The sequence below is a fragment of the Borostomias antarcticus genome (assembly GCF_949987555.1).
Source record: "Borostomias antarcticus genome assembly, chromosome: 15".
Classification (NCBI taxonomy): Eukaryota; Metazoa; Chordata; class Actinopteri; order Stomiiformes; family Stomiidae; genus Borostomias; species Borostomias antarcticus.
Genome location: NC_140248.1, coordinates 25,348,659 through 25,372,060, shown reverse-complemented (window position 1 = coordinate 25,372,060; position 23,402 = coordinate 25,348,659). Strand labels below are relative to the sequence as shown.

At 46.1% G+C, this 23,402-nt stretch overlaps 2 protein-coding genes across 4 annotated transcripts in view; one reads left to right on the top strand and one right to left on the bottom strand.

The window, feature by feature from the left end:
* The window catches only part of LOC311318136 (pyruvate dehydrogenase (acetyl-transferring) kinase isozyme 3, mitochondrial-like), an 11,945-nt gene extending 4,745 nt beyond the window's left edge, over positions 1 to 7,200 (top strand). Inside the window, exons 5-11 of the mRNA XM_084449365.1 lie at positions 1 to 50; positions 365 to 442; positions 2,886 to 2,962; positions 3,215 to 3,316; positions 3,685 to 3,795; positions 4,301 to 4,414; positions 6,219 to 7,200. The exon at positions 1 to 50 is cut by the window's left edge and continues 34 nt beyond it. Of these exons, the coding sequence (XP_084305491.1) occupies positions 1 to 50; positions 365 to 442; positions 2,886 to 2,962; positions 3,215 to 3,316; positions 3,685 to 3,795; positions 4,301 to 4,414; positions 6,219 to 6,359 (673 nt within the window). The 3' untranslated portion in view covers positions 6,360 to 7,200. The remainder of the gene's footprint in view (positions 51 to 364; positions 443 to 2,885; positions 2,963 to 3,214; positions 3,317 to 3,684; positions 3,796 to 4,300; positions 4,415 to 6,218) is intronic.
* Positions 1 to 20,310, bottom strand: part of pcyt1bb (phosphate cytidylyltransferase 1B, choline b) — a 36,264-nt gene extending 15,954 nt beyond the window's left edge. The window contains exons 1-9 of one of the 3 annotated variants that reach the window (XM_084449921.1): positions 20,214 to 20,310; positions 19,955 to 20,069; positions 18,519 to 18,618; positions 12,664 to 12,780; positions 12,264 to 12,415; positions 12,086 to 12,164; positions 11,697 to 11,839; positions 11,261 to 11,449; positions 10,106 to 10,949 (exon numbers count right to left, since the gene is read on the bottom strand). In XM_084449921.1, the coding sequence (XP_084306047.1) occupies positions 10,518 to 10,949; positions 11,261 to 11,449; positions 11,697 to 11,839; positions 12,086 to 12,164; positions 12,264 to 12,415; positions 12,664 to 12,780; positions 18,519 to 18,618; positions 19,955 to 20,044 (1,302 nt within the window). In that variant the 5' untranslated portion in view covers positions 20,045 to 20,069; positions 20,214 to 20,310 and the 3' untranslated portion in view covers positions 10,106 to 10,517. Of the gene's footprint in view, positions 1 to 10,105; positions 10,950 to 11,260; positions 11,450 to 11,696; positions 11,840 to 12,085; positions 12,165 to 12,263; positions 12,416 to 12,663; positions 12,781 to 18,518; positions 18,619 to 19,954 lie in introns of those variants that run through there. The other 2 variants (XM_084449920.1, XM_084449922.1) reach the window with 2 other exon arrangements.
* Between the last annotated feature and the right edge of the window lie 3,092 nt (positions 20,311 to 23,402).

Genomic DNA, 23,402 nt, shown 5'->3' with positions numbered 1-23,402 from the left:
ACACATCGGCAGTATTGACCCTTCCTGCAATGTTTCTGAGGTGGTCAAAGGTGAGCGATGCCAAGATCACAACCCCAAACATCTCATGTACATGCTTAAACGTTTTTATTGTGATTTTTAGTTTTTTTCATATTTCCACGCATAAGGATTATGTTAATGGTTGGCCTACTGTAGGCCTGTAGTTCATACTGAACATGCTTGTTCAGAGTTGAATGCAATGCAGTTGGCTAACTATAATAACGTCAGTTATTTTTGTGATTCCTTTTCCTGTCAAATGACAATCATACATGTTCCAGGAATTTTTAAAGAAAACCATGTAAATATGTATCTTTATACAATTTCTATTTTCTATTGTGTTGTGCAGATGCCTATGAGACCGCCAAGATGCTGTGTGAGCAGTACTACCTGGCTTCCCCGGAGCTGAAAATCAAAGAGGTCAACTGTGAGTTTGCCAGTAAAACAGTAATCATGAGCTGTGGACAACACTGCCTCAACACTGCCTCTAACTGCCTCAACACTGCCTCAACACTACCTCTAACTGCCTCAACACTGCCTCTAACTGCCTCAACACTGCCTCTAACTGCCTCAACACTGCCTCAACACTGCCTCTAACTGCCTCAACACTACCTCTAACTGCCTCAACACTGCCTCTAACTGCCTCAACACTGCCTCTATCTGCCTCAACACTACCTCTAACTGCCTCAACACTACCTCTAACTGCCTCAACACTGCCTCTAACTGCCTCAACACTACCTCTAACTGCCTCAACACTACCTCAACACTGCTTCTAACTGCCTCAACATTGCCTCTAAATGTCTCAACACTGCCTCTAAATGTCTCAACACTGCCTCTAACTGCCTCAACACTGCCTCTGCCCCAGCGACAGCGCAGGGTCATGTTTTCGGTGGTGTGGCGTTTGTTTGTGCGTTTGTTTGTTTGTTCGTCTGTTAGCAGGATTACGCAAAAACTACTGGACCGATTGTCACAAAACTCGGTGGAAGGGTGGAGCATGGTACAACTTAGAACCCAAACAATTTTGGAGCAGATCAGAAGCATGACTTTATTACATGACATAATTTATTACATGATTGGTACAAACATTTACCCGCCAGCGTGGCGGATAGCCTCCGAAATTTAGTCGCCAATGAAATTTTACTCGCCATTGGCGGGTGTTAATTTTCAGCCCTGGCTGCTTATAAACCAAAGTTGACACTAGTCAAACTATTCGACCCAAAATATTAGACCAAATAAAAGTAAAAAGAAATATGAAAATAGTACAAAACAATCTATTTGAATTGACAGTCTCAGAAAACTCACTACCATTCAATAGATTATAAATCAGTACCAATGGAGATGAAATAGGCTAATCCTATTTAGCTATAAACAAAGTCACTTCACAGTGTTCCTTTAACCAATAAAAATAAAGTACTGTTGATATGAACAATTAGAATCACTTCAAATTATTCTAAAGGCAAACTAAATGGTAATTACTGTACTTTAAATCCAGTGAACTGTATCTTTATCTACAATACAGACAATGCACATAGTGGGCCCACTCACACTCACATTCACACCAAAATAACAAACGTGGCAGGTCTGATGACGAATGGGCGCGTTGAATTCGTCCAACTCAACAGTTCAACAGTCTCACCAGGTCTGATGTTCGCTCGCTCCAAAGTGCTCTGGGTGCTGTCTGTAGTCTACGGAAGAGCAATAGGGCCAACAACTGAATTTATTATTGTTTTAAGCTTCTGAGTTTAAAGTCAGAATTTCTGAGAAAAAAAGTCAGAAATAACTTCTGAGTTTAAAGTCAGAATTTCTGAGATTAAAGTCAGAATTTCTGAGAAAAAAGTCAGAAATAACTTCTGAGATTAAAGTCAGAATTTCTGAGATTAAAGTCAGAATTTCTGAGAAAAAAAACCTCAGAATTTCTGAGAAAAAGGTCAGAAATAACTTCTGAGAAAAAAGTCAGAATTTCTGACTTTAAACTAAGCTTAAAAAAAAAAAAAAACTCTGCTGTTGGCCCTAATGCTCTTCCGTAGTAGTCTGTCCTGTGCGCGCAGCAAGTGAATAAAGATCGGGGCGGTGCAGCCTCGCCAAGCCGATGCAGAAACCCCAGTCCCAGTCCGTCGTCGGATGACTGTTAAACTGTAGCTCTCTCCTCTGGGTGGAAAACCCAAAACCGTTCTCTTTCTTGTTCAAAGTTCTGTTCATGATCTTTAACTTAACTGTCGTCTTCTGTTCAAAGTTACACAGCACGCTCTCTGCTGTGCAACTAACTGGACTCATGCAACACGTTAGCACTAGCAACACTGACGAGACAGTAGGGCTAACAACGGTAGCCTAGTAGCTAGCATGCAGAAATGAACGTCGTACTTCTGACAACCTCGACTCACTACAGGCTTCCAACAACGTGCTTATAAACTTAAACAACGCCAATTCCCGACCATCAACACGAAAACAAAAGAGAAAACACGATAGACCTTATCTGTCTCTTATTCTCACGTTCTCTGACTTGTACTGAACTAAACAGACTCGCGCACACACCTCTGCTCCTCTCTACACCCCGCACTCTAACTTAACTCCTCTCTACACCCCGCACTCTAACTTAACTCCTCTCTACACCCCGCACTCTAACTTAACTCCTCTCTACACCCCGCACTCTAACTTAACTCTCGTTCCTACCATCCAATCACAATAAGCTAAACTAACTGACGTCTATGATGTCAATGAACCTGTGGCTCCCCCTAGTGTCAGATAGGCTGATACACTTGAAGTTTTAAAAACTGTGCTTAAGACTAACTATTTAAACATGCCTATAATGTATGAGTAAGTAATGTCGGTGCTTTGTACATGTGTGCTGTTCATGTCACTATGTTTCCCAGCCAAGGCTCCCTCCAAGCCCATCCAGGTGGTCTACGTTCCGTCTCATCTGTTCCACATGCTGTTTGAGCTCTTCAAGGTGAGCGCTACTCTGCTCTGGCCGGGTTTTCTACAATGATTTCCAGAGGAAACTCTAGACTCAGAAGACAGAATGTACTGTAGCTGTTGTCAATATGTTATTGTAGCCGTGTTGTGGAGACTTTTGGAGAGCGGAAACCTCATTGACTAAGTATCATGTTCTATCATGTTGTATATCTATGCTGAATGGTCTGTGATATGGGGCGATGTTAGACCAATGTCCCGGTGTCCATGTTTGTTTCCCTGACTGTAGAACTCCATGCGGGCCACAGTGGAGCACCATGAGAACAGCAGTAGTGGGTTCCCCCCCGTCAAGGCCCTGGTCACCCTGGGAAAGGAGGACCTGTCTATTAAGGTCCGCCTCAGACCCCATCTGAGTTCACTGAATATCCCTCCCTCCCTCCCCATTCCATAAGCTCATCTCTGATCTACAGTGTGTGGATAGGAGAAAGCATGTGTTCCTGTGCTCAGCTTATACCACTCCAGCTGTATCAGCTCTGTGATTTCTCAGAGGAAATAAGAGGAAGGATACATTTTAAGAGTATTCAGACAGGGCCTCTCTGTCCTGGCCCTTGATCAAAGCATATCCAAGTCCTAGAGATATAGTTGTCTCTGCGCTCTATGATAGAACTTATGTGAGAAGTGTTCGCTCACACTGTTTTTTACGTACTACATCCATCTCTCACTTCTCTCTCGTTCTCGTCCCGTTCTTCGCCCCCTCAGATTAGCGACATCGGAGGTGGTGTTCCCCTGAGGAAGATCGACCGGCTGTTCAACTACATGTACTCCACCGCACCCACCCCCAGCCTGGAGCCCTCACAGGCGGCTCCCCTGGTAACGTCTGCTACCGCTAGTGTGTGTGTGTGTGTGTGTGTGTGTATGTGTGTGTGTGTGTGGCGTGTGTGGCGTGCGTGTGAGCAGTAGGGATGGATATCGGGATCGGGTATTTTTCTGGTACCAGTACATCATTGGGTCAGTACCAAAATATTGATAAGCTCATGGACAAACGGTTCTGCTATCGATATTTAATGCGTTCGTTTCATAAATCCATGGAGCCGCGTTTGTTTCAAAAATGAGCCGACGCAGCTGCAATCGTTCCCTAATGATGACGATGATAACTTGGCAGTCATGTCAATTAAGTAAATTAAGGTCAAAAGGTCAAAGTCAATTAAGGTTACAGTTTAAAAAAAAAAGTTTTTAGTAACACTAACCGAATCAATATTGAATCGAATCAAATCGTGATAATCGATTCTCAACCTTGTGAATCGGAATCGAATTGATTCTTGAAATTGGACCTGATACCCAGCCCTAGTCAGTCTCCTCTCCTCTCTGTGCCCAGGCTGGGTTTGGCTATGGGCTCCCCATCTCCAGACTTTACGCTCGCTATTTCCAGGGGGACCTGAGCCTGTACTCCATGGAGGGGGTGGGGACCGACGCTGTCATCTACCTGAAGGTATTAAACACTAAACACCATTCATACCCCCACGTAGGGACAACCTGTAACTCATGCTGTGAGGGTAAATGTTTATCAGCCTGGAGCCGCTTGGAGTAGTCTGCAATTGTGTCCACACATGTCCTCTGGCTTAGAGTAGTCTGGGTATGTCCACACACATGTCCTCTGGCTTGGAGTAGTCTGGGTATGTCCACACACATGTCCTCTGGCATGGAGTAGTCTGGGTATGTCCACACACATGTCCTCTGGCTTGGAGTAGTCTGGATATGTCCACCCATATGTCCTCTGGCGTGGAGTAGTCTGGGTATGTCCACCCATATGTCCTCTGGCTTGGAGTAGTCTGGGTATGTCCACACACATGTCCTCTGGCTTGGAGTAGTCTGGGTATGTCCACCCATATGTCCTCTGGCTTGGAGTAGTCTGGGTATGTCCACCCATATGTCCTCTGGCTTGGAGGAGTCTGGGTATGTCCATACACATGTCCTCTGGCTTGGAGTAGTCTGGGTATGTCCACCCATATGTCCTCTGGCTTGGAGGAGTCTGGGTATGTCCATACACATGTCCTCTGGCTTGGAGTAGTCTGGGTATGTCCACCCATATGTCCTCTGGCATGGAGTAGTCTGGGTCCTGTATGTCCTGTACTGTATGTCCTGCATGTCATGTCCTGTATGTCCTGTATGTACTTGTATGTACATGTGTGCTGTCCCTCCAAGCCATTGGCCAGAGACTTTTTAAATCTTATTGACTCATTTGATCTTGTGCAGTTGGTGACTGATCCCACACAAGAGCGCGGGCACACACTCCATCTTGTTCTATCTTATGGTCTATCTGTTTTTAATATCGAAGTTTGTGGTGCATTTTTCTCTGATCATATGCCTGTTTTATTTGATGTATCTCTCTCATGTGATATCGCCAAACCATCTGCACCGGCCCGTCGTTTCCGCATGTTGAACCCTTCCACTGCTGTTCGCTTCTCGTCTGCGTTTACCAGCGCTACTCTACCCGGCCCAGTCAGCCCCGTGTGCGTTAACGCGGAGGAGTTAACCTCTCGCTTTGACTCCACCTGTCTGCAAATCCTGGACTCTGTCGCGATCGGACCAGTCTCATCAACGCCACACGAGCTGTTAACTTCTTGCACTGAGATAGGTTGGTTCGGCGCAGCATGGCAGGAGTGTTCCATCGATGTGCACTCGGAGCTCACGTTTGGCTTCCTTGTTGTTGAGGTGGAAGGCCTCCGACACCGTCTTTGCCTCGCTGGGCTTCAATCTCCATTTCTGGAGGTATGTCCTGCTTCAGTGTCTCCTCCATGGCCTGTCAGTCTCCAGCTAAGGACACCAGCGCAAGGTCGTCTGCGTAGGCGTACTTCCTGGAGACTGTGATCGGCAGGTCATAGGTGTAGATGTTATAAAGGAGGGGGACAGGACAGATCCCTGGGGGACGCCGTTCTTAAGGCGTCGCAACCTGACGTGTTGCTGATTGAATCTTTGCATGCTCACACTGCATTTGAATGCATTGAATTTCAGAAATTGGAGTAAAAGAGCCAAACAGCAGGATGACACGGTCCTCATTGATTGATCCCTCTCGATTCATTATAGCTATGTAGAAATATGTCCACCCATAAAATCCTACATGCTGTATAATAGGTTTAAGATCCTAGTTATTATTAAGAGTGACATCCACCACCAACACTATGAACTTGCCTGACTTCTATCATTGTTCCCACAGAGATCATGGTTGATCCATCTTTCTCCATATGGAGGTTGTGTCATCAGTCTTTCTGTCTGTCTGTCTGTCTGGTTCCCAGGCGGTGTCCAGCGAGTCATTTGAGCGTCTGCCGGTATTCAACAAGTCTGCCTGGCGTCACTACCAGACGGGGCCTGAGGCAGATGACTGGAGTAATCCCAGCAGCGACCCCTGGGATGCTTCCAAGTACAAGGCCAAATAACCCCCTGCACAACCACCTCGTTAGACGAGCACACGCAGCAGCTCGTTATATCCAGGTTGTGCACCACTCCTGCAGTCAGCTATCCAGACCTCAGACTTGTCTGTTGAATTAAGCGCTCCAAAGCAAACAGTTAAAAAAAAAGGTGCACCGTGAGATGTTGCTATTCTGAGATTGAATATTCATTCTCTTTTGCTACAAAGTTTTGCCCAGGGCAAGAGGTGAAATAAGTCTAGCGGAGGCTAGTGATATGTTGCAGAAGTGTCTAAAATACAGTAGATACCAAGTTCTATCTATTTCAAATCAGACTCAAAGAACATTAGCACATTTCATACACAGAGGCAACACAGTGCACTTAACTCTGAACTCTGAGCTGTTTGGTTTCATTTGTGTATTAACACCAACATATACTATTTGACAGATATTGGCCGTGTTTCCCGAACGAGTTAAGGAGCACTTAACTGAGTTAAGAAGCACTTAACTCCAAAGTACGTCTTAACTCCCATGCAAAGGGTTGCTTAAGAAGGGTTCCTTAAGAAGGTTCTTTATCGGGAAACCCGGCCATTATCAATAATGATTTCTTTTGAATTTTGATTTCAATTCAATACTGCAGGCCACTTGAGCTAACAAAAAATGAATTGGGTTAGGCCTGATTTGACTCTGGACTGTATCTGATCAATGTAATTGATGAGATTGTTAGTCAATGTAAGTGATGACATTATTTTTAATCTAAGGTTTGCTTCTTTGGTGTACTCTGAATGTGGCTGCTGTAACTGTGCAATTCTCCCCCCAGGGATTAGGGTTAGGATTAGTAAAGTAGCCTACCTATCTGCCTACCTACCCACCTACCTACCTGCCTACCTACCTACCTACCTGCCTACCTACCTACCTACCTACCCACCCACCTACCTGCCTACCTACCTACCTACCCACCTACCTACCTACCTACCTACCTACCTACCTACCTACCTACCCACCTACCTACCTTCCTACCTATCTGCCTACCTACCCACCTACCTACCTACCTGCCTACCTGCCTGCCTACCTACCTACCTACCTGCCTACCTGCCTACCTACCCACCTACCTACCTACCTACCTACCTACCTACCTACCTACCTGCCCACCTACCTGCCTACCTACCCACCTACCTACCTACCTACCTACCTGCCTACCTACCTACCTACCTACCTGCCTACCTACCCACCTACCTACCTACCCGCCTACCTACCTACCTATCTGCCTACCTACCCACCTACCTGCCTACCTACCTACCTGCCTACCTACCTACCTGCCTGCCTACCTACCTACCTGCCTACCTACCTACCTGCCTGCCTACCTACCTACCTACCTACCTACCTGCCTGCCTACCTACCTACCTACCTACCTACCTACCTACCTCCCTACCTACCTACCTACCTACCTGCCCACCTACCCGCCTACCTACCCACCTACCTACCTACCTACCTGCCTACCTACCTACCCACCTACCTACCTACCCGCCTACCTACCTACCTACCTACATACCTGCCTACCTACCTACCTGCCTACCTACCTACCTACCAACCTACCTACCTACCTACCTACCTAACCGACCTACCTGATTAAATGGATATTTAATTATTCTAGTTCAAGTAAAGAGTAGAGTCTATGTTACAGGTCCCAGGTCAGGGGTGGGCGTGGGGCCCTGTAACATGTATGTGGTCTGTTACAGGTCCTAGGTCAGGGGGGGCGTGGGGCCCTGTAACATGTATGTGGTCTGTTTTATCTGTTTTATATAGAAGCAAGAATAAAACGGGAGACGTTAGATGTTCGTTTTCACAGGCTGTCAGTCGTCTCTAATAAATACAACTGGAAATGAATCCTTTCTGTATTCATCGTTCCTTTCATTTGTTCTTTCTCTTTTATGTCAACAATTATCTTTCAGAGATACATAAGTTACAACATACATTCCACTTGCACTGATGCAATAACAATGGACTCAATAGACCAATTAATATCTACAGTAAAGTTATCCTGGTAGCACTCAATGCTACATTACTGTCTTATACAGTTCACACTACTAGTCTTTAATACTAGTAATTAAAAGTGTCATTACTGCTTTATAGTTAAATTCAATCTATATTATATATGTATATTCAGAATAAACCAGCCTATGCCAAAGAACCAAACTTATACTAAACAGTTAACACGCGAACAGAATTAATACCTTCTACTAGCAAACAAAACATGTTCATCTATAATTAACCTGTTAAAACTAAGATGCCTGGATGAAAAAATAATTTCTCCAATGGATATATTTTTACAAAAACAGGTTAATATGCAAGCCAGTTTTCATTGCTAAATCAAAGCGGGGAGAGCCGGGAACGTGCGTGGACGCGCGTCGGACAGAAAAGCACAACTGCGCAAGTACAAAAGTCACCGGAAATAGTCAAATGACTACAAATCTAGCCAAGATGGCGCGGTTCAATAGGCCTTCACTTTAGATTCAGAATCCTGGGGGCGTGGCTAGAAGCCACCGTAACTAACTGGCTATGTGTTACCATGGTGACGACAGCTACACTCCTCTCAACCGTCGCTCAGCTCAGAAACGTTCAATCAAACCGTGTCTAACTTTAACCTTATTATACACATTCATACCTTCTTACTGTCCAACTTTAACCTGATACACATTCATACCTTCTTACTGTCTAACTTTAACCTGATACACATTCATACCTTCTTACTGTCTAACTTTAACCTTATACACATGCATACCTTCTTACTGTCTAACTTTAACCTTTTACACATTCATACCTTCTTACTGTCTAACTTTAACCTTATACACATGCATACCTTCTTACTGTCTAACTTTAACCTGATACACATTCATACCTTCTTACTGTCTAACTTTAACCTTTTACACATTCATACCTTCTTACTGTCTAACTTTAACCTTCTACACATTCATACCTTCTTACTGTTGCCAGAAAATAAACCCAATGAGTCCAGGAGCCAAAATGAAACAAAAGAAATACTTAATAATGGTGTGAGTAACCATCCCCTCAACTGGGATACGTGAACCATGGCCAGTAGCTGCCGTTACGTGAGGGAAGCAGCTAGGCTATCTGGCTAGTTAGCTACCAAGCTAAAGAAGCTAGCGATCTTTTCCGTTTAACAAACTAATGATTATGCTGGATTTAATGACCCCGAACTCTGTAGTTCACAAGCTAAATACATACATTCATGGTTCCTACTTAGTTCTAGCATGCTTGGTGACTTTACATACCTGTTTTATATAGAAGCAAGAATAACACGGGAGACGTTAGATATTCGTTTTCACAGGCTGTCAGTCTGAGGAAACAGCCTCGCGCCTCACTCTAATAGGGAACCAGCGCCCTCTGGTGGCGCAGGGTACAAACTACAGCATTCATTAGAAACAACCCCAAATAAATATGGCTCTTCAAGAACAACTAATCAAACACATTAAACTACACAATTGTGAGTGTCACATCTAGTTCAAGTAAAGGGCTACTGCCCTGGCCCTGGCTCTGGCCCTGGCCCTGGCCCTGGCCCTGGCCCTGGCCCTGGCCCTGGCCCTGGCTCTGGCCCTGGCCCTGGCCCTGGCACTATATGATGGACGCTACCGTCTCATGGATTTCAAAAAATCTCTTGGACTAAAAGTTGAATGGAAAGGGAATGTCTTAGCAAAAACAGTTGGTGAAAAAGAGATAAATGACATTTGAATAATATGTTAATAGTTTTAATTGCATGGCAACAAGAATCTTAGGAAGGATTTTCATCATTTAAATCATTATTTCCTATAAGATATGTTTAGACATTAAGATATGTTTAGACATTTATTTGTACTGCATCTAGATAACAACAGAAAGAACATAAGGATTTTACTATAAAGTATTTGTAAGAATGTATTCAAGCAGGCAAACCGTACAGTATATACAGTACACATGGATGTTGTGGTAGTGTTGTTTGGTGTGTGTTACTGTAGCTCTCACTGAGTGCTAGAATCTGTGTGTGTACAGTATGTGTAAGATTGTGTGTTTGTGTACCTTATGTGTCAGTGTGTGTGTGTGTGTACTGTGTGTGTGCGTGTGTATACTCTTCTTGTTTGTGTGTGATTGCAGTGGAGTTCCTATTGCTCCCCCTCATCCCCCTCATCCCCCTCACTCATCCTCCTGAGGGAGTTTGGGGGGGGGGTGGAGTTTGAGGGGGCATTGGAGGAGGCCTTCGGGGAAGAGGGCTTCTGGCGGGAGGAAGACTTTGACTTTGACTTCGGGCGTGAGGAGGACTTCCTGGGGGAGGAGGAGGGGGGCTGAGGAGAGGAAGCCTTGCGGAGTGAGGAGGGGGAGGAGGGGGGGGGAGGAGGAGGAGCGGGAGGAGGAGGAGGTGCGGGGGGAGGAGGAGCGCGCTCTGGTGGGGCTGCTGCTAGGGGAGGTGCGGGGGGACGAGGAGCGCGCTCTAGTGGGGCTGCTGCTAGGGGAGGTGCGGGGGGAGGAGGAGCGCGCTCTGGTGGGGCTGCTGCTAGGGGACGCGCGGGGGGAGGCGTAGGGCGACAGGGCCTGGAGAACGCGGCCGCTCCTCTCCTGGATGGCGTGCTGAGATCAGAGGACATGTTTGAACATTTTGAACATATTTTCTGTTTTTTATTTGAAGTGACTGGTTTTGTCATAGGCTGTATAGAAAGGGTGGATTCTGGAGTTGACTCAACACTAGTGATGCCCAAAAGACTTGGTTGTTAAAAGTACAGTAGTTGTATAAGATAAACTCTGGGACCACATTGAAAATCCAGCACAAATGCATGTCATCCACTGCTTTTATGTACTCTACTGCATGTGTTTAAACCCCCAAATTAACCAAATCAAATTATATCTGCATAACCACTCTAGGGGGTCAAAGTGTAACTTACCCACGCTCCATCAGGGCCAAACAACTCCAGGAAATTCCCTATGAACTCTCGTGATTTCTCCTCCCACTTGTGGATGAGGTCGTGACTCTTCTCCTCCACACGATGGACGAGGTGTTTGCCCTTCTCCTCCACCGTCCTCACCGTCTCCTTCATCTTGTCCACCTGGTCCTGAAGGCGGTACTTCCTCTCCTGTCCGATGAGGTCACACACAGAGAGAAGGTTAGTTAGGGTTAGAATCACCACTCTGTCAGTGGAAATGTGTTCTGCTCTCGCCACCCACCCAGACTGTTATCCTCAAACCTCCATGTCTCACCTTGACTGACAGCTTGTTCTATGAGCTTGTTCCTTTCTTTTTTTATTCTTAAAAAGTCTAGATTTGAGCTGTTTCCGCGCTGTCAGGCGTGACTGTGATGGCGCTATGGCGGCTGGTTCTTACGCTGATGAATCCCACGTTGAGGTCGCGGGCGGTGTAGCCCCTCTGCAGGTTGCGCCGGGCGTAGACGTCGTAGTCCCTCACGATGCGGGTGATCAGGTCAGATGTGGAGATGCCCTCCGTTCGCTGAGTCGCCACAAACATCCCTGACACACAGACCGGGGGGGAACAACACAACTATATTAACATACTGGCATGACATTTTAACACTTAGTCTAGGTCTTTTTTTTTTATTGTTTGTATTTATTTTATTTTATGTATTTTATTGTGCTATGGACCTCCCTGTGGGCTGTGTCTGAAATAAAATTTGAATTGAATTGAATTTTAGCAAACATTGAGTGTTTTTCAGTCAGAAACCCAGCATGTGTGCCTGTAGTAGCAGATCTCTTCACCTGCTTCTTTGATGTGTTTGTAGACGTCGGTTGTCCCTGCAGAGGTGTATGGGATATCGTCGTGGGCCACAAAGTCAATCTTTGGATGTCACAGCAAGACAACCTCATGTTAACCAGGATCACAGATAGTTGTGCTTGTGGTTTGTACCATGTGTGAGCGTTGGGCAGATGGACTGACCTTGTGTTTGCGCAGGAACTCTGTGCTGAGGGTCCACGGGGCGTCCCTGACCACCTCGTCTACATAGCGGCAGTGAATCAGCGCCTCGTAACGCTCGTCCTCTGTCATCACCGTGAAGCCCTTAAACTTGTGTGTGAGCTCATCACTGCAGACTGTGAGGACACACACACACACAAGCTTAACACTGATGAAAATGTCAAATATCCATTACTAGCAATACTTTCTAAGTGCGAGGAAAGTACAATATGTATGTTTGTATGTATGTGTGTGTCCATGAATGCAATATGTTTATAACCTCTGCAATTGTGGGTCTGTGTGTGTGTGTGTGTGTGTGTGTGTGTGTGTGTGTGTGTGTGTGTGTGTGTGTGTGTGTGTGTGTGTGTGTGTGCCTCCAGTGTACCTCCAACTATCAGGTGTGTGTTTGGGAACAGGTTCTTTGCTTGCATCAGAGCTTTAGCGTGTCCAGAGTGGAACAAGTCAAAGATCCCATCAGCGTAGACTCTGACCGGCCGCTGGGCTACAGAACCAGGAAATAAAACATCATGTTGAACTCTCTCCTTTACAGGAACGTTATTTCAGCCTCTCTCTGTTTTCACAGTTCCTTCTTTCTCAGTTCCCTCTGTCCATCACCCTGAATGTGAGAGAGGGTCGCACTGACCTGGGATCAGTCCGACCACAGGCCCTGAAATACCTGCATTAGTCAACCACTGACCTGGGATCAGCCTGACCACAGGCCCTGAAATACCTGCATCAGTCAAACACTGACCTGGGATCAGCAGTGTTAATTTCGTTGACGAGAACTATGACGAAAACTATTCGTCAACGACATTTTTTGGGTAATCGTCACGAGACGATAACTAAATAAAAATGAATGTATGATGACAAAAACTATGACTATATCTATTCACATTTTCGTCAACAAATAAAAACTAGACAAATGGTTATGGAGGGACGTATGGGAAAAGTTCAAATCAGAATGTGGAGGTTCGGGATGTGCGCATGCGTAGTTGGATCATGGATATATTAATAGAATGAGTTGGATGCAACCTACAGGTAGCCTGTGTGTATTTAGCCCTATATATAATATAATAACCTACAGGTAGCCTGTGTGTATTTAGCCCTATATATAATATAATAACCTACAGGTAGCCTGTGTGTATTTAGCCCTATATATAATATAATAACCTACAGGTAGCCTGTGTGTATTTAGCCCTATATATAATATAATAACCTACAGGTAGCCTGTGTGTGTTTAGCCCTATATATAATATAATAACCTACAGGTAGCCTGTGTGTATTTAGCCCTATATATAATATAATAACCTACAGGTAGCCTGTGTGTATTTAGCCCTATATATAATATAATAACCTACAGGTAGCCTGTGTGTATTTAGCCCTATATATAATATAATAACCTACAGGTAGCCTGTGTGTATTTACCCCTATATATAATATAATAACCTACAGGTAGCCTGTGTGTATTTAGCCCTATATATAATATAATAACCTACAGGCAGCCTGTGTGTATTTAGCCCTATATATAATATAATAACCTACAGGTAGCCTGTGTGTATTTAGCCCTATATATAATATAATAACCTACAGGCAGCCTGTGTGTATTTAGCCCTATATATAATATAATAACCTACAGGTAGCCTGTGTGTATTTAGCCCTATATATAATATAATAACCTACAGGTAGCCTGTGTGTATTTAGCCCTATACATAATATAATAACCTACAGGTAGCCTGTGTGTATTTAGCCCTATATATAATATAATAACCTACAGGTAGCCTGTGTGTATTTAGCCCTATATATAATATAATAACCTACAGGTAGCCTGTGTGTATTTAGCCCTATATATAATATAATAACCTACAGGTAGCCTGTGTGTATTTAGCCCTATATATAATATAATAACCTACAGGTAGCCTGTGTGTATTTAGCCCTATATATAATATAATAACCTACAGGTAGCCTGTGTGTATTTAGCCCTATATATAATATAATAACCTACAGGTAGCCTGTGTGTATTTAGCCCTATATATAATAGAATAACCTACAGGTAGCCTGTGTGTATTTAGCCCTATATATAATATAATAACCTACAGGTAGCCTGTGTGTATTTAGCCCTATATATAATAGAATAACCTACAGGTAGCCTGTGTGTATTTAGCCCTATATATAATAGAATAACCTACAGGTAGCCTGTGTGTATTTAGCCCTATATATAATAGAATAACCTACAGGTAGCCTGTGTGTATTTAGCCCTATATATAATATAACAACCTACAGGTAGCCTGTGTGTATTTAGCCCTATATATAATATAATAACCTACAGGTAGCCTGTGTGTATTTAGCCCTATATATAATATAATAACCTACAGGTAGCCTGTGTGTATTTAGCCCTATATATAATATAATAACCTACAGGTAGCCTGTGTGTATTTAGCCCTATATATAATATAATAACCTACAGGTAGCCTGTGTGTATTTAGCCCTATATATAATATAATAACCTACAGGTAGCCTGTGTGTATTTAGCCCTATATATAATATAATAACCTACAGGTAGCCTGTGTGTATTTAGCCCTATATATAATATAATATAGTTATATTAATACATCCATGTTCAGTAAATTACCACAGTTCAGAAATGTCTTTGTCCTCGTTCACACACACCGGGAGAAAGAGGAGAGCAGACATCTGGATAAACTTCATATTTGATGCAAAGGAAAACAAAACCATTTGTAAACCGTGTGGGGTGGAAATTACTGGCAAAAATACAACAAACCTAAAGCGACATTTGGAGAACAGTCATCCCGAAATTCACGAGAAGGTAATAAGCACCCCCCCACCCCCGGCTAACGTTACTGGATTAGCTAAACCCAAGCTGGTGTGTTTCTGAAATACTTCAAATACAATACAAGCTAAAAGAAACCAGTGTTTTGTAGGTTTGTGGCGGGGGAGAACTGAAGTGTGATCATTGCAACGCTAACGTTAGTGGCTAGCTAATGTTAGCACAGGTTAGCTAGCAACAAGTGGGGCTATGCTTGTGGCGGCTGGCGGGGGTATCTAGCGTTAGCTAGTCTGGGTTAGCTAGTCTGGGTTAGCTAGTCTGGGTTAGCTAGCTAAGCAACTACTGCTGCTGTCTAATGTTATACTGTAGCTAGATGGATAAGACACGAACAGTTAGCTACCTGGCGCCGCCATAGCCCCTCTCCTCCTCATAGCCCCTCTCCTCCCCATAGCCCCTCTCCTCCCCATAGCCCCTCTCCTCCCCATAGCCCCTCTCCTCCTCATAGCCCCTCTCCTCCCATAGCCCCTCTCCTCCTCATAGCCCCTCTCCTCCCCATAGCCCCTCTCCTCCCCATAGCCCCTCTCCTCCCCATAGCCCCTCTCCTCCTCATAGCCCCTCTCCTCCCATAGCTCCTCTCCTCCCCATAGCCCCTCTCCTCCTCATAGCCCCTCTCCTCCCCATAGCCCCTCTCCTCCCCATAGCCCCTCTCCTCCCCATAGCCCCTCTCCTCCTCATAGCCCCTCTCCTCCCCATAGCCCCTCTCCTCCCCATAGCCCCTCTCCTCCTCATAGCCCCTCTCCTCCCCATAGCCCCTCTCCTCCCCATAGCCCCTCTCCTCCCCATAGCCCCTCTCCTCCCCATAGCCCCTCTCCTCCCCAGAGCCCCTCTCCTCCTCATAGCCCCTCTCCTCCCATAGCCCCTCTCCTCCCCATAGCCCCTCTCCTCCCCATAGCCCTCTCCTCCTCATAGCCCCTCTCCTCCCCATAGCCCCTCTCCTCCCCATAGCCCCTCTCCTCCCCATAGCCCCTCTCCTCCTCATAGCCCCTCTCCTCCCTCTCCTCCCCATAGCCCCTCTCCTCCCCATAGCCCCTCTCCTCCTCATAGCCCCTCTCCTCCTCATAGCCCCTCTCCTCCTCATAGCCCCTCTCCTCCCCATAGCCCCTCTCCTCCCATAGCCCCTCTCCTCCCCATAGCCCCTCTCCTCCTCATAGCCCCTCTCCTCCCCATAGCCCCTCTCCTCCTCATAGCCCCTCTCCTCCCCATAGCCCCTCTCCTCCCATAGCCCCTCTCCTCCCCATAGCCCCTCTCCTCCCCAGAGCCCCTCTCCCCCCCATAGCCCCTCTCCTCCTCATAGCCCCTCTCCTCCCCATAGCCCCTCTCCTCCCCATAGCCCCTCTCCTCCCCATAGCCCCTCTCCTCCTCATAGCCCCTCTCCTCCTCATAGCCCCTCTCCTCCCCATAGCCCCTCTCCTCCCCATAGCCCCTCTCCTCCCCATAGCCCCTCTCCTCCCCTCTCCTCCCCATAGCCCCTCTCCTCCCCATAGCCCCTCTCCTCCCCATAGCCCCTCTCCTCCCCATAGCCCCTCTCCTCCCCTCTCCTCCCCATAGCCCCTCTCCTCCCCATAGCCCCTCTCCTCCCCATAGCCCCTCTCCTCCCCTCTCCTCCTCATAGCCCCTCTCCTCCCCATAGCCCCTCTCCTCCTCATAGCCCCTCTCCTCCCCATAGCCCCTCTCCTCCCCATAGCCCCTCTCCTCCCCATAGCCCCTCTCCTCCCCTCTCCTCCCCATAGCCCCTCTCCTCCCCATAGCCCCTCTCCCCCCCATAGCCCCTCTCCTCCTCATAGCCCCTCTCCTCCCCATAGCCCCTCTCCTCCCCATAGCCCCTCTCCTCCCCATAGCCCCTCTCCTCCCCATAGCCCCTCTCCTCCCCATAGCCCCTCTCCTCCCCATAGCCCCTCTCCTCCGGTGGGACGTTAGCTAGCCTGTGCCTGATGTTAGCTAGCCTGACTAGCCAACTAGTGCTGACAGGATAATGTTATAGCTGCTATATCAGGCACAAACACAGTTAGCATCATGATAATGTTATAGCTGCTATATCAGGCACAAACACAGTTAGCATCATGATAATGTTATAGCTGCTATATCAGGCACAAACACAGTTAGCATCATGATAATGTTATAGCTGCTATATCAGGCACAAACACAGTTAGCATCATGATAATGTTATAGCTGCTATATCAGGCACAAACACAGTTAGCATCATGATAATGTTATAGCTTGCTATATCAGGCACAAACACAGTTAGCATCATGATAATGTTATAGCTGCTATATCAGGCACAAACACAGTTAGCATCATGATAATGTTATAGCTTGCTATATCAGGCACAAACACAGTTAGCATCATGATAATGTTATAGCTGCTATATCAGGCACAAACACAGTTAGCATCATGATAATGTTATAGCTGCTATATCAGGCACAAACACAGTTAGAGTCATGATAATGTTATAGCTTGCTATATCAGGCACAAACACAGTTAGCATCAGACTGGGGGAGAGGAATGCTTCATTATGAAACTGTCTGACAGAAGCAGCCACGCTTCTGTCAGTCTGCCCCAGGGCAGCTGTATCTGTATCTGCCCCAGGGCAGCTGTATCTGTATCTGCCCCAGGGCAGCTGTATCTGTATCTGCCCCAGGGCAGCTGTGGCTACAGATGTGTCTGACCACCACCGGTATGACTGTCTGAATGAATACTGGACTCTGTAAAGCGCTCTGGGTTTCATGAAAGGCGCTATATAAATCCAACTTGATTGATTGATTGAACTAAGCCTGTTAAATTTGAGTTGTCTAAATCTATGGTAGATTTTGTCGACTAAAATCGTAATGATATTTAGTCAACTAAAACTAGACTAAAACTAAAACAAGTCAGATGACTAAAATATGACTAAAACTAAATGGCATTTTAGCCAAAAGACTATGACTAAAACAAAATCATAATTTGCTGTCAAAATTAACACTGCCTGGGATCAGCCTGACCACAGGCCCTGAAATACCTGCATTAGTCAAACACTGACCTGGGATCAGCCTGACCACAGGCCCTGAAATACCTGCATTAGTCAACCACTGACCTGGGATCAGCCTGACCACAGGCCCTGAAATACCTGCATTAGTCAACCACTGACCTGGGATCAGCCTGACCACAGGCCCTGAAATACCTGCATTAGTCAACCACTGACCTGGGATCAGCCTGACCACAGGCCCTGAAATACCTGCATTAGTCAACCACTGACCTGGGATCAGCCTGACCACAGGCCCTGAAATACCTGCATTAGTCAACCACAACGAGGTGCCCTTGATTTGGCTCAGCCAAGTTCTGAGGTAAAACACCTGAAATCCTCTCCGCTGGTTCTATTAGTCAGAGGTCAGGTGTCGACGGCGGTCCAGCTGACTGACCTGGCGTTCCCCGGCGCGCCTGGGCGGCCGTGAGCTTCTCATGGACGATGTCTGACTGGTAGCCGGTGGTCTGGGCGAACACCGCTGGCTCCTTCAGAGTCTGGGGGTGGAGGGAGAGAGAGGAGACATCGCTTTATAATAAACACTTGTCAAGGCTAATCTAGCAGTTGATCTAGTATTGTATTTTCATAAAAGCAATGTAGCAGTGATGGGGGAGCTACTCTGGAAATATACCTCAAATATATACCTCAAATATACCTCAATATAATATATTACACCTAAATACAATATAAAATACCTGACATGACAACTAGTATCTAAAGGTGAAATGTCATATATGATGAATGATCAGATCACTGGGTCCAAAGTTACCAGGATGTGTGATGGGGGGGTTAGGGTTAGGGTTAGGGTTAGGGGGGGGGCGTTGTCTCTCTAGTGCTAGTGTAAAGAAAGGGGAGTTCACCATTTTAAAGAAAGGGGAGTTCACCATTTTAAAGAAAGGGGAGTTCACCATTTTAAAGAAAGGGGAGTTCACCATTTTAAAGAAAGGGGAGTTCACCATTTGAATCTCAGATCTTGGTTGTGATACCAGTTTGGATCTGTCATGGGATTGGGCTGCTTTTATAGGTGTGTGTACAGTATGTGTGTGCATGTATGGGTGTGCCCGCGTGTAAGTGTGTATGCGTGTGTGTGTGTGCATGTGTGTGTGTGAGCGTGTGTTAGTGTGTGCATCACACAACTTTATCTACAGTATGGTGTTATCAGAAAAGAAAAACTTTGCATTGTTAGAAATTATTCTAAACCAGCAGTGAGATTAAGAGAGCTTTAAAGATAAAGATATTCTACAACCCCCAAAACTTCACCATTGTGAAACACTTAAACATAAAGTTGAAGTTTACTAAATCCTGTAGGCTAATTACTTCACAGCATGGGGTTTCCCTGATATCTCTGTTCTGCAGAGTGGATAAAGTAGTTATGTAATAGTCAGATGTTCCCTCCCTCCAGTATGTGAAGTGTCACTGTCAAAGTAACATGCTGGAACCATTGAGTTACCTAACATGTACAACATGTACCATTGAGTTACACCTGTACTGTAGCAAAATGTTCTAACTAGCAAATGTTTCATAGAGCATTTCTTATCTATCTTATTAGTGAGCATGATTTAGTCAAATGTCAAATTATACGAAACCCAGAAGCCTCAAAACGTGTAGTTAATTAGATTAGATGAAGATAATAACCCTGATAGATCGTCAGATCATGTGAATTCAGAGACCCTGATAGATCTTCAGATCATGTGAATTCAGAGACCCTGATAGATCTTCAGATCATGTGAATTCAGAGACCCTGATAGATCGTCAGATCATGTGAATTCAGAGACCCTGATAGATGGTCAGATCATGTGAATTCAGAGCGGTCCTGGCGGTGTCGTGACCTACCTTGCGGGCCGCCCCCCTGCGTTGCTGCGTGTTGTTCTGGGCCTGAGGACCGTTGTTGCCTCTAGAGCCGTTCCTCCTCCTGCCCACCATGCTGGAGACGCTCTGCCTGGTTTACCTGAGTCCCTCACTCCGCTCTGGCCCAGCGCAGCTCTGCCTGGTTTACCTGAGTCCCTCACTCCGCTCTGCCTGGTTTACCTGAGTCCCTCACTCCGCTCTGCCTGGTTTACCTGAGTCCCTCACTCCGCTCTGCCTGGTTTACCTGAGTCCCTCACTCCGCTCTGGCCCAGCGCAGCGCTTTAATGCCCTGTGTGCTCCGGCTGAACCCTGCCAGGTGGCCTGACCCTGCTGATGAGAGGGCCGGCCGGTCAAAGTTCACTCAGCATGGAGGAGGTGCCGATCACAGCGCTGTCATTACTACTGAACATGTTCCTGAGTGTGTCGTTGTGTGGGCAGCCTACTGTAGATTGAATTATTTTATCCTCTGAAAGAACCAATATCATGTTATTTGACTATGTTCAAGTGATACAGTAGTCCATGTACAGTATACTGTATGTTTCTGTAACAAACTACTTGAAAATGCATGTTTCAGTTTAAGAAATTATCCTGATTTTTAATTGATCCCGACTTTCTAATTCATTCAGGCCCTCAATCAGCATTTATTAGCAAGTTTAAGCTGAATTTAGTTTTGAAACTACACCCAAAAACTCTCTGACATCTGCAACCTTTGGACCCAAACACAGTGGGGCAAGCTGTCCTTGTTCCTCACAGAGTTGCCTTTGTGACTGGTGCTGCAGTATATTACGCAATCTTTAGTGAAAGTGCTTGTAGTCACGCAATCAAGATATCACTAACTACCCACTTTGACTGTCTGTAATTATGAAACAGCTTTATCAAGATTCCCACATCACGCCATGATAATGCATCATTACCTCAACTGGGCTGGGCTTGTGTTTCAGATCACCTATATGGTTGTAGATGCAGTAGGATATGTTATGGGGTTGAATAATGTTATAGATGAAGTAGGATATGTTATGGGGTTGAATAATGTTATGGATGCAGTAGGATATGTTATGGGGTTGAATAATGTTATAGATGCAGTAGGATATGTTATGGGGTTGAATAATGTTATAGATGCAGTAGGATATGTTATGGGGTTGAATAATGTTATAGATGCAGTAGGATATGTTATGGGGTTGAATAATGTTATAGATGCAGTAGGATGTTATGGGGTTGAATAATGTTATAGATGCGGTAGGATGTTATGGGGTTGCAGAAGTATTTACTGAGTATATATTGAGGTCCAGGAGCTCATAAAGTACATGTCACATTACTGACCATAACTATGTTTCTATTGAGAGATTTTAAATAAGTGATTTGTTAACTCTGTTTAGGTCACATGTACTTTGTCTACATAAAATAATGATGTGATAATTTGTTCAGTTACCAGTGTCCATATTTGTGACTTACTGGTTCCACAGTCGTCCTTTTTCTCCCCATTTGGTTTCATTAATTAAGTCTGACCGCCAGAGGGCAGTAGAGCACCAGTAGCTCAAACATGGAGGGAAAATCCTGTGTCCGTCCCTGAGTTTGTTCTACCGGAACTATGCACTAAAGGACTGTGTATTCATTTACACACAACCTTTCCCAAGGGAGAGGGTTATGGGGCTGCATACCGCTTGACAAATGTGTTTCGTTTCATTTTATTTATTTATTTGTTCAAATGACTACTGATGGGTTGTTTTAGTTCTTCCTGTTGTCAGGATCCTATTTAGGAAGCTCTCATCAGTCTGTCGGGGGGAGGAGGGACACCTGTCACCCCATCAACACCTGTTGGGTCTGGGGGTGCAGGCATGGCGGGGAGGCCTGTGGTGATACCATGAAGAATCCTTTCATCTGCTGTGTTGGGCTTGGGGGTGGGTGTCAAACAGCTGTGTGTGTCTCTGTGATTAATAGCTGGCTTATGAGGAGGGACAGACAGTACTCTAGCTGCTGGGATCAAACGGGACAAGTCAAGTGCTCTAGGGCTCATTATCTGACTGGAACAATAACACTGTTCTCCCTCAGTGACGTGACCATCCTCAGTCAAGCGCTCGGTGGTTGTATGGGATTAGGTCAATCATATCAGGCTTTCCCAATTAACAGTTTAGCACTCTAATCTCATCCATGTACCAAGTAGCTGCAGAACATCTACTTAGGAAACCAGTCCAATTCACTGCATCCCTCTCAACTCAAGGTTTATCAAATGAACAGTGCGATTAGCCAATCAGCACACTGCATCTCCTCCGTATCCCCTCCTCCCTGTCAGTCAGCCAGTCAGTGTGAGGTGAGGTGATGGTGTCTCGGGACCTTTCTTAAGAAATGTGAAACTTCAGAAACGCTCCAGTGGCCACTTGTCAGTAGCAGGTGTCATGTTTCCCTCTGCCTTGTTCACAGCTGGTCTAATGGCTCCTGTGAAGGGGATTTGTCCCTGAGGACCGATGTGTGACGGAGGAGGAGAAATGCTGTTGGAGACGTACGACCCTGACCCTTACCCTAACCCTAACCCTAACCCTGACCCTGACACCAGAGCAGCGTAGCCTGCTGGGGGATGTAGGACTTTCTACAGTATGTGTTACTGTGGCCGAACGCCTCAGGCAGCTTCATCAACCAGGCTTGTGTCCCCCTCTGACTCAACCCAGCCACCCCAGACTCACCACACTCCAGACCCACCACCCCCCAGACCCACCACACTCCAGACCCACCACCCCCCAGACCCACCACACTCCAGACCCACCACCCCCCAGACCCACCACACTCCAGACCCACCCCACCCTGGACCCGCTACACCCCAGACCCACCCCACCCTGGACCTACCCCAGACCCACCCCACCCTGGACCCACCATACCCCAGACCCACCCCAGTCCTTCCATAACCCAGACCCACCACACCTCACACCCCAGACCCACCCTGGACCCTTCACACCCCAGACCCCGCCACCGTTGAGAGGCACATGACCACCCAATGTACTGTACATACAGTAGGACGCACCGCACACACATATCACACCGCACACATCATATACTGTACACACACACTCACAGACACACTACACACACTGTATATACACTGACCTCAGTTCACTATATATATATCGGGGGGCGAGGCAGACACCTTCTCGTGGTGCCCCCCGTCAGTAGCTGTGATTAACCACCGTACGCGAAGCAAAGTCTGCCAACTGAGGACCATCACCCAGGCTGGTGTTCCAGAGCCGGGGAGGGCAACTTCAACTGCCAGCATGAGGACTGGGGGTACAGCACCAATACACCTGACGGAGAAAACCTGGCTGCTTGGGAAGCTAACAACAGCCTGGCCCTGTTGTACGATCCCAAGGGTGCAGCCAGCTTTGTCTCAGGTCGCTGGAAAACTGGAATGAATCCTGACCTGGCATTCACGAGCGTCAGCTTTGAC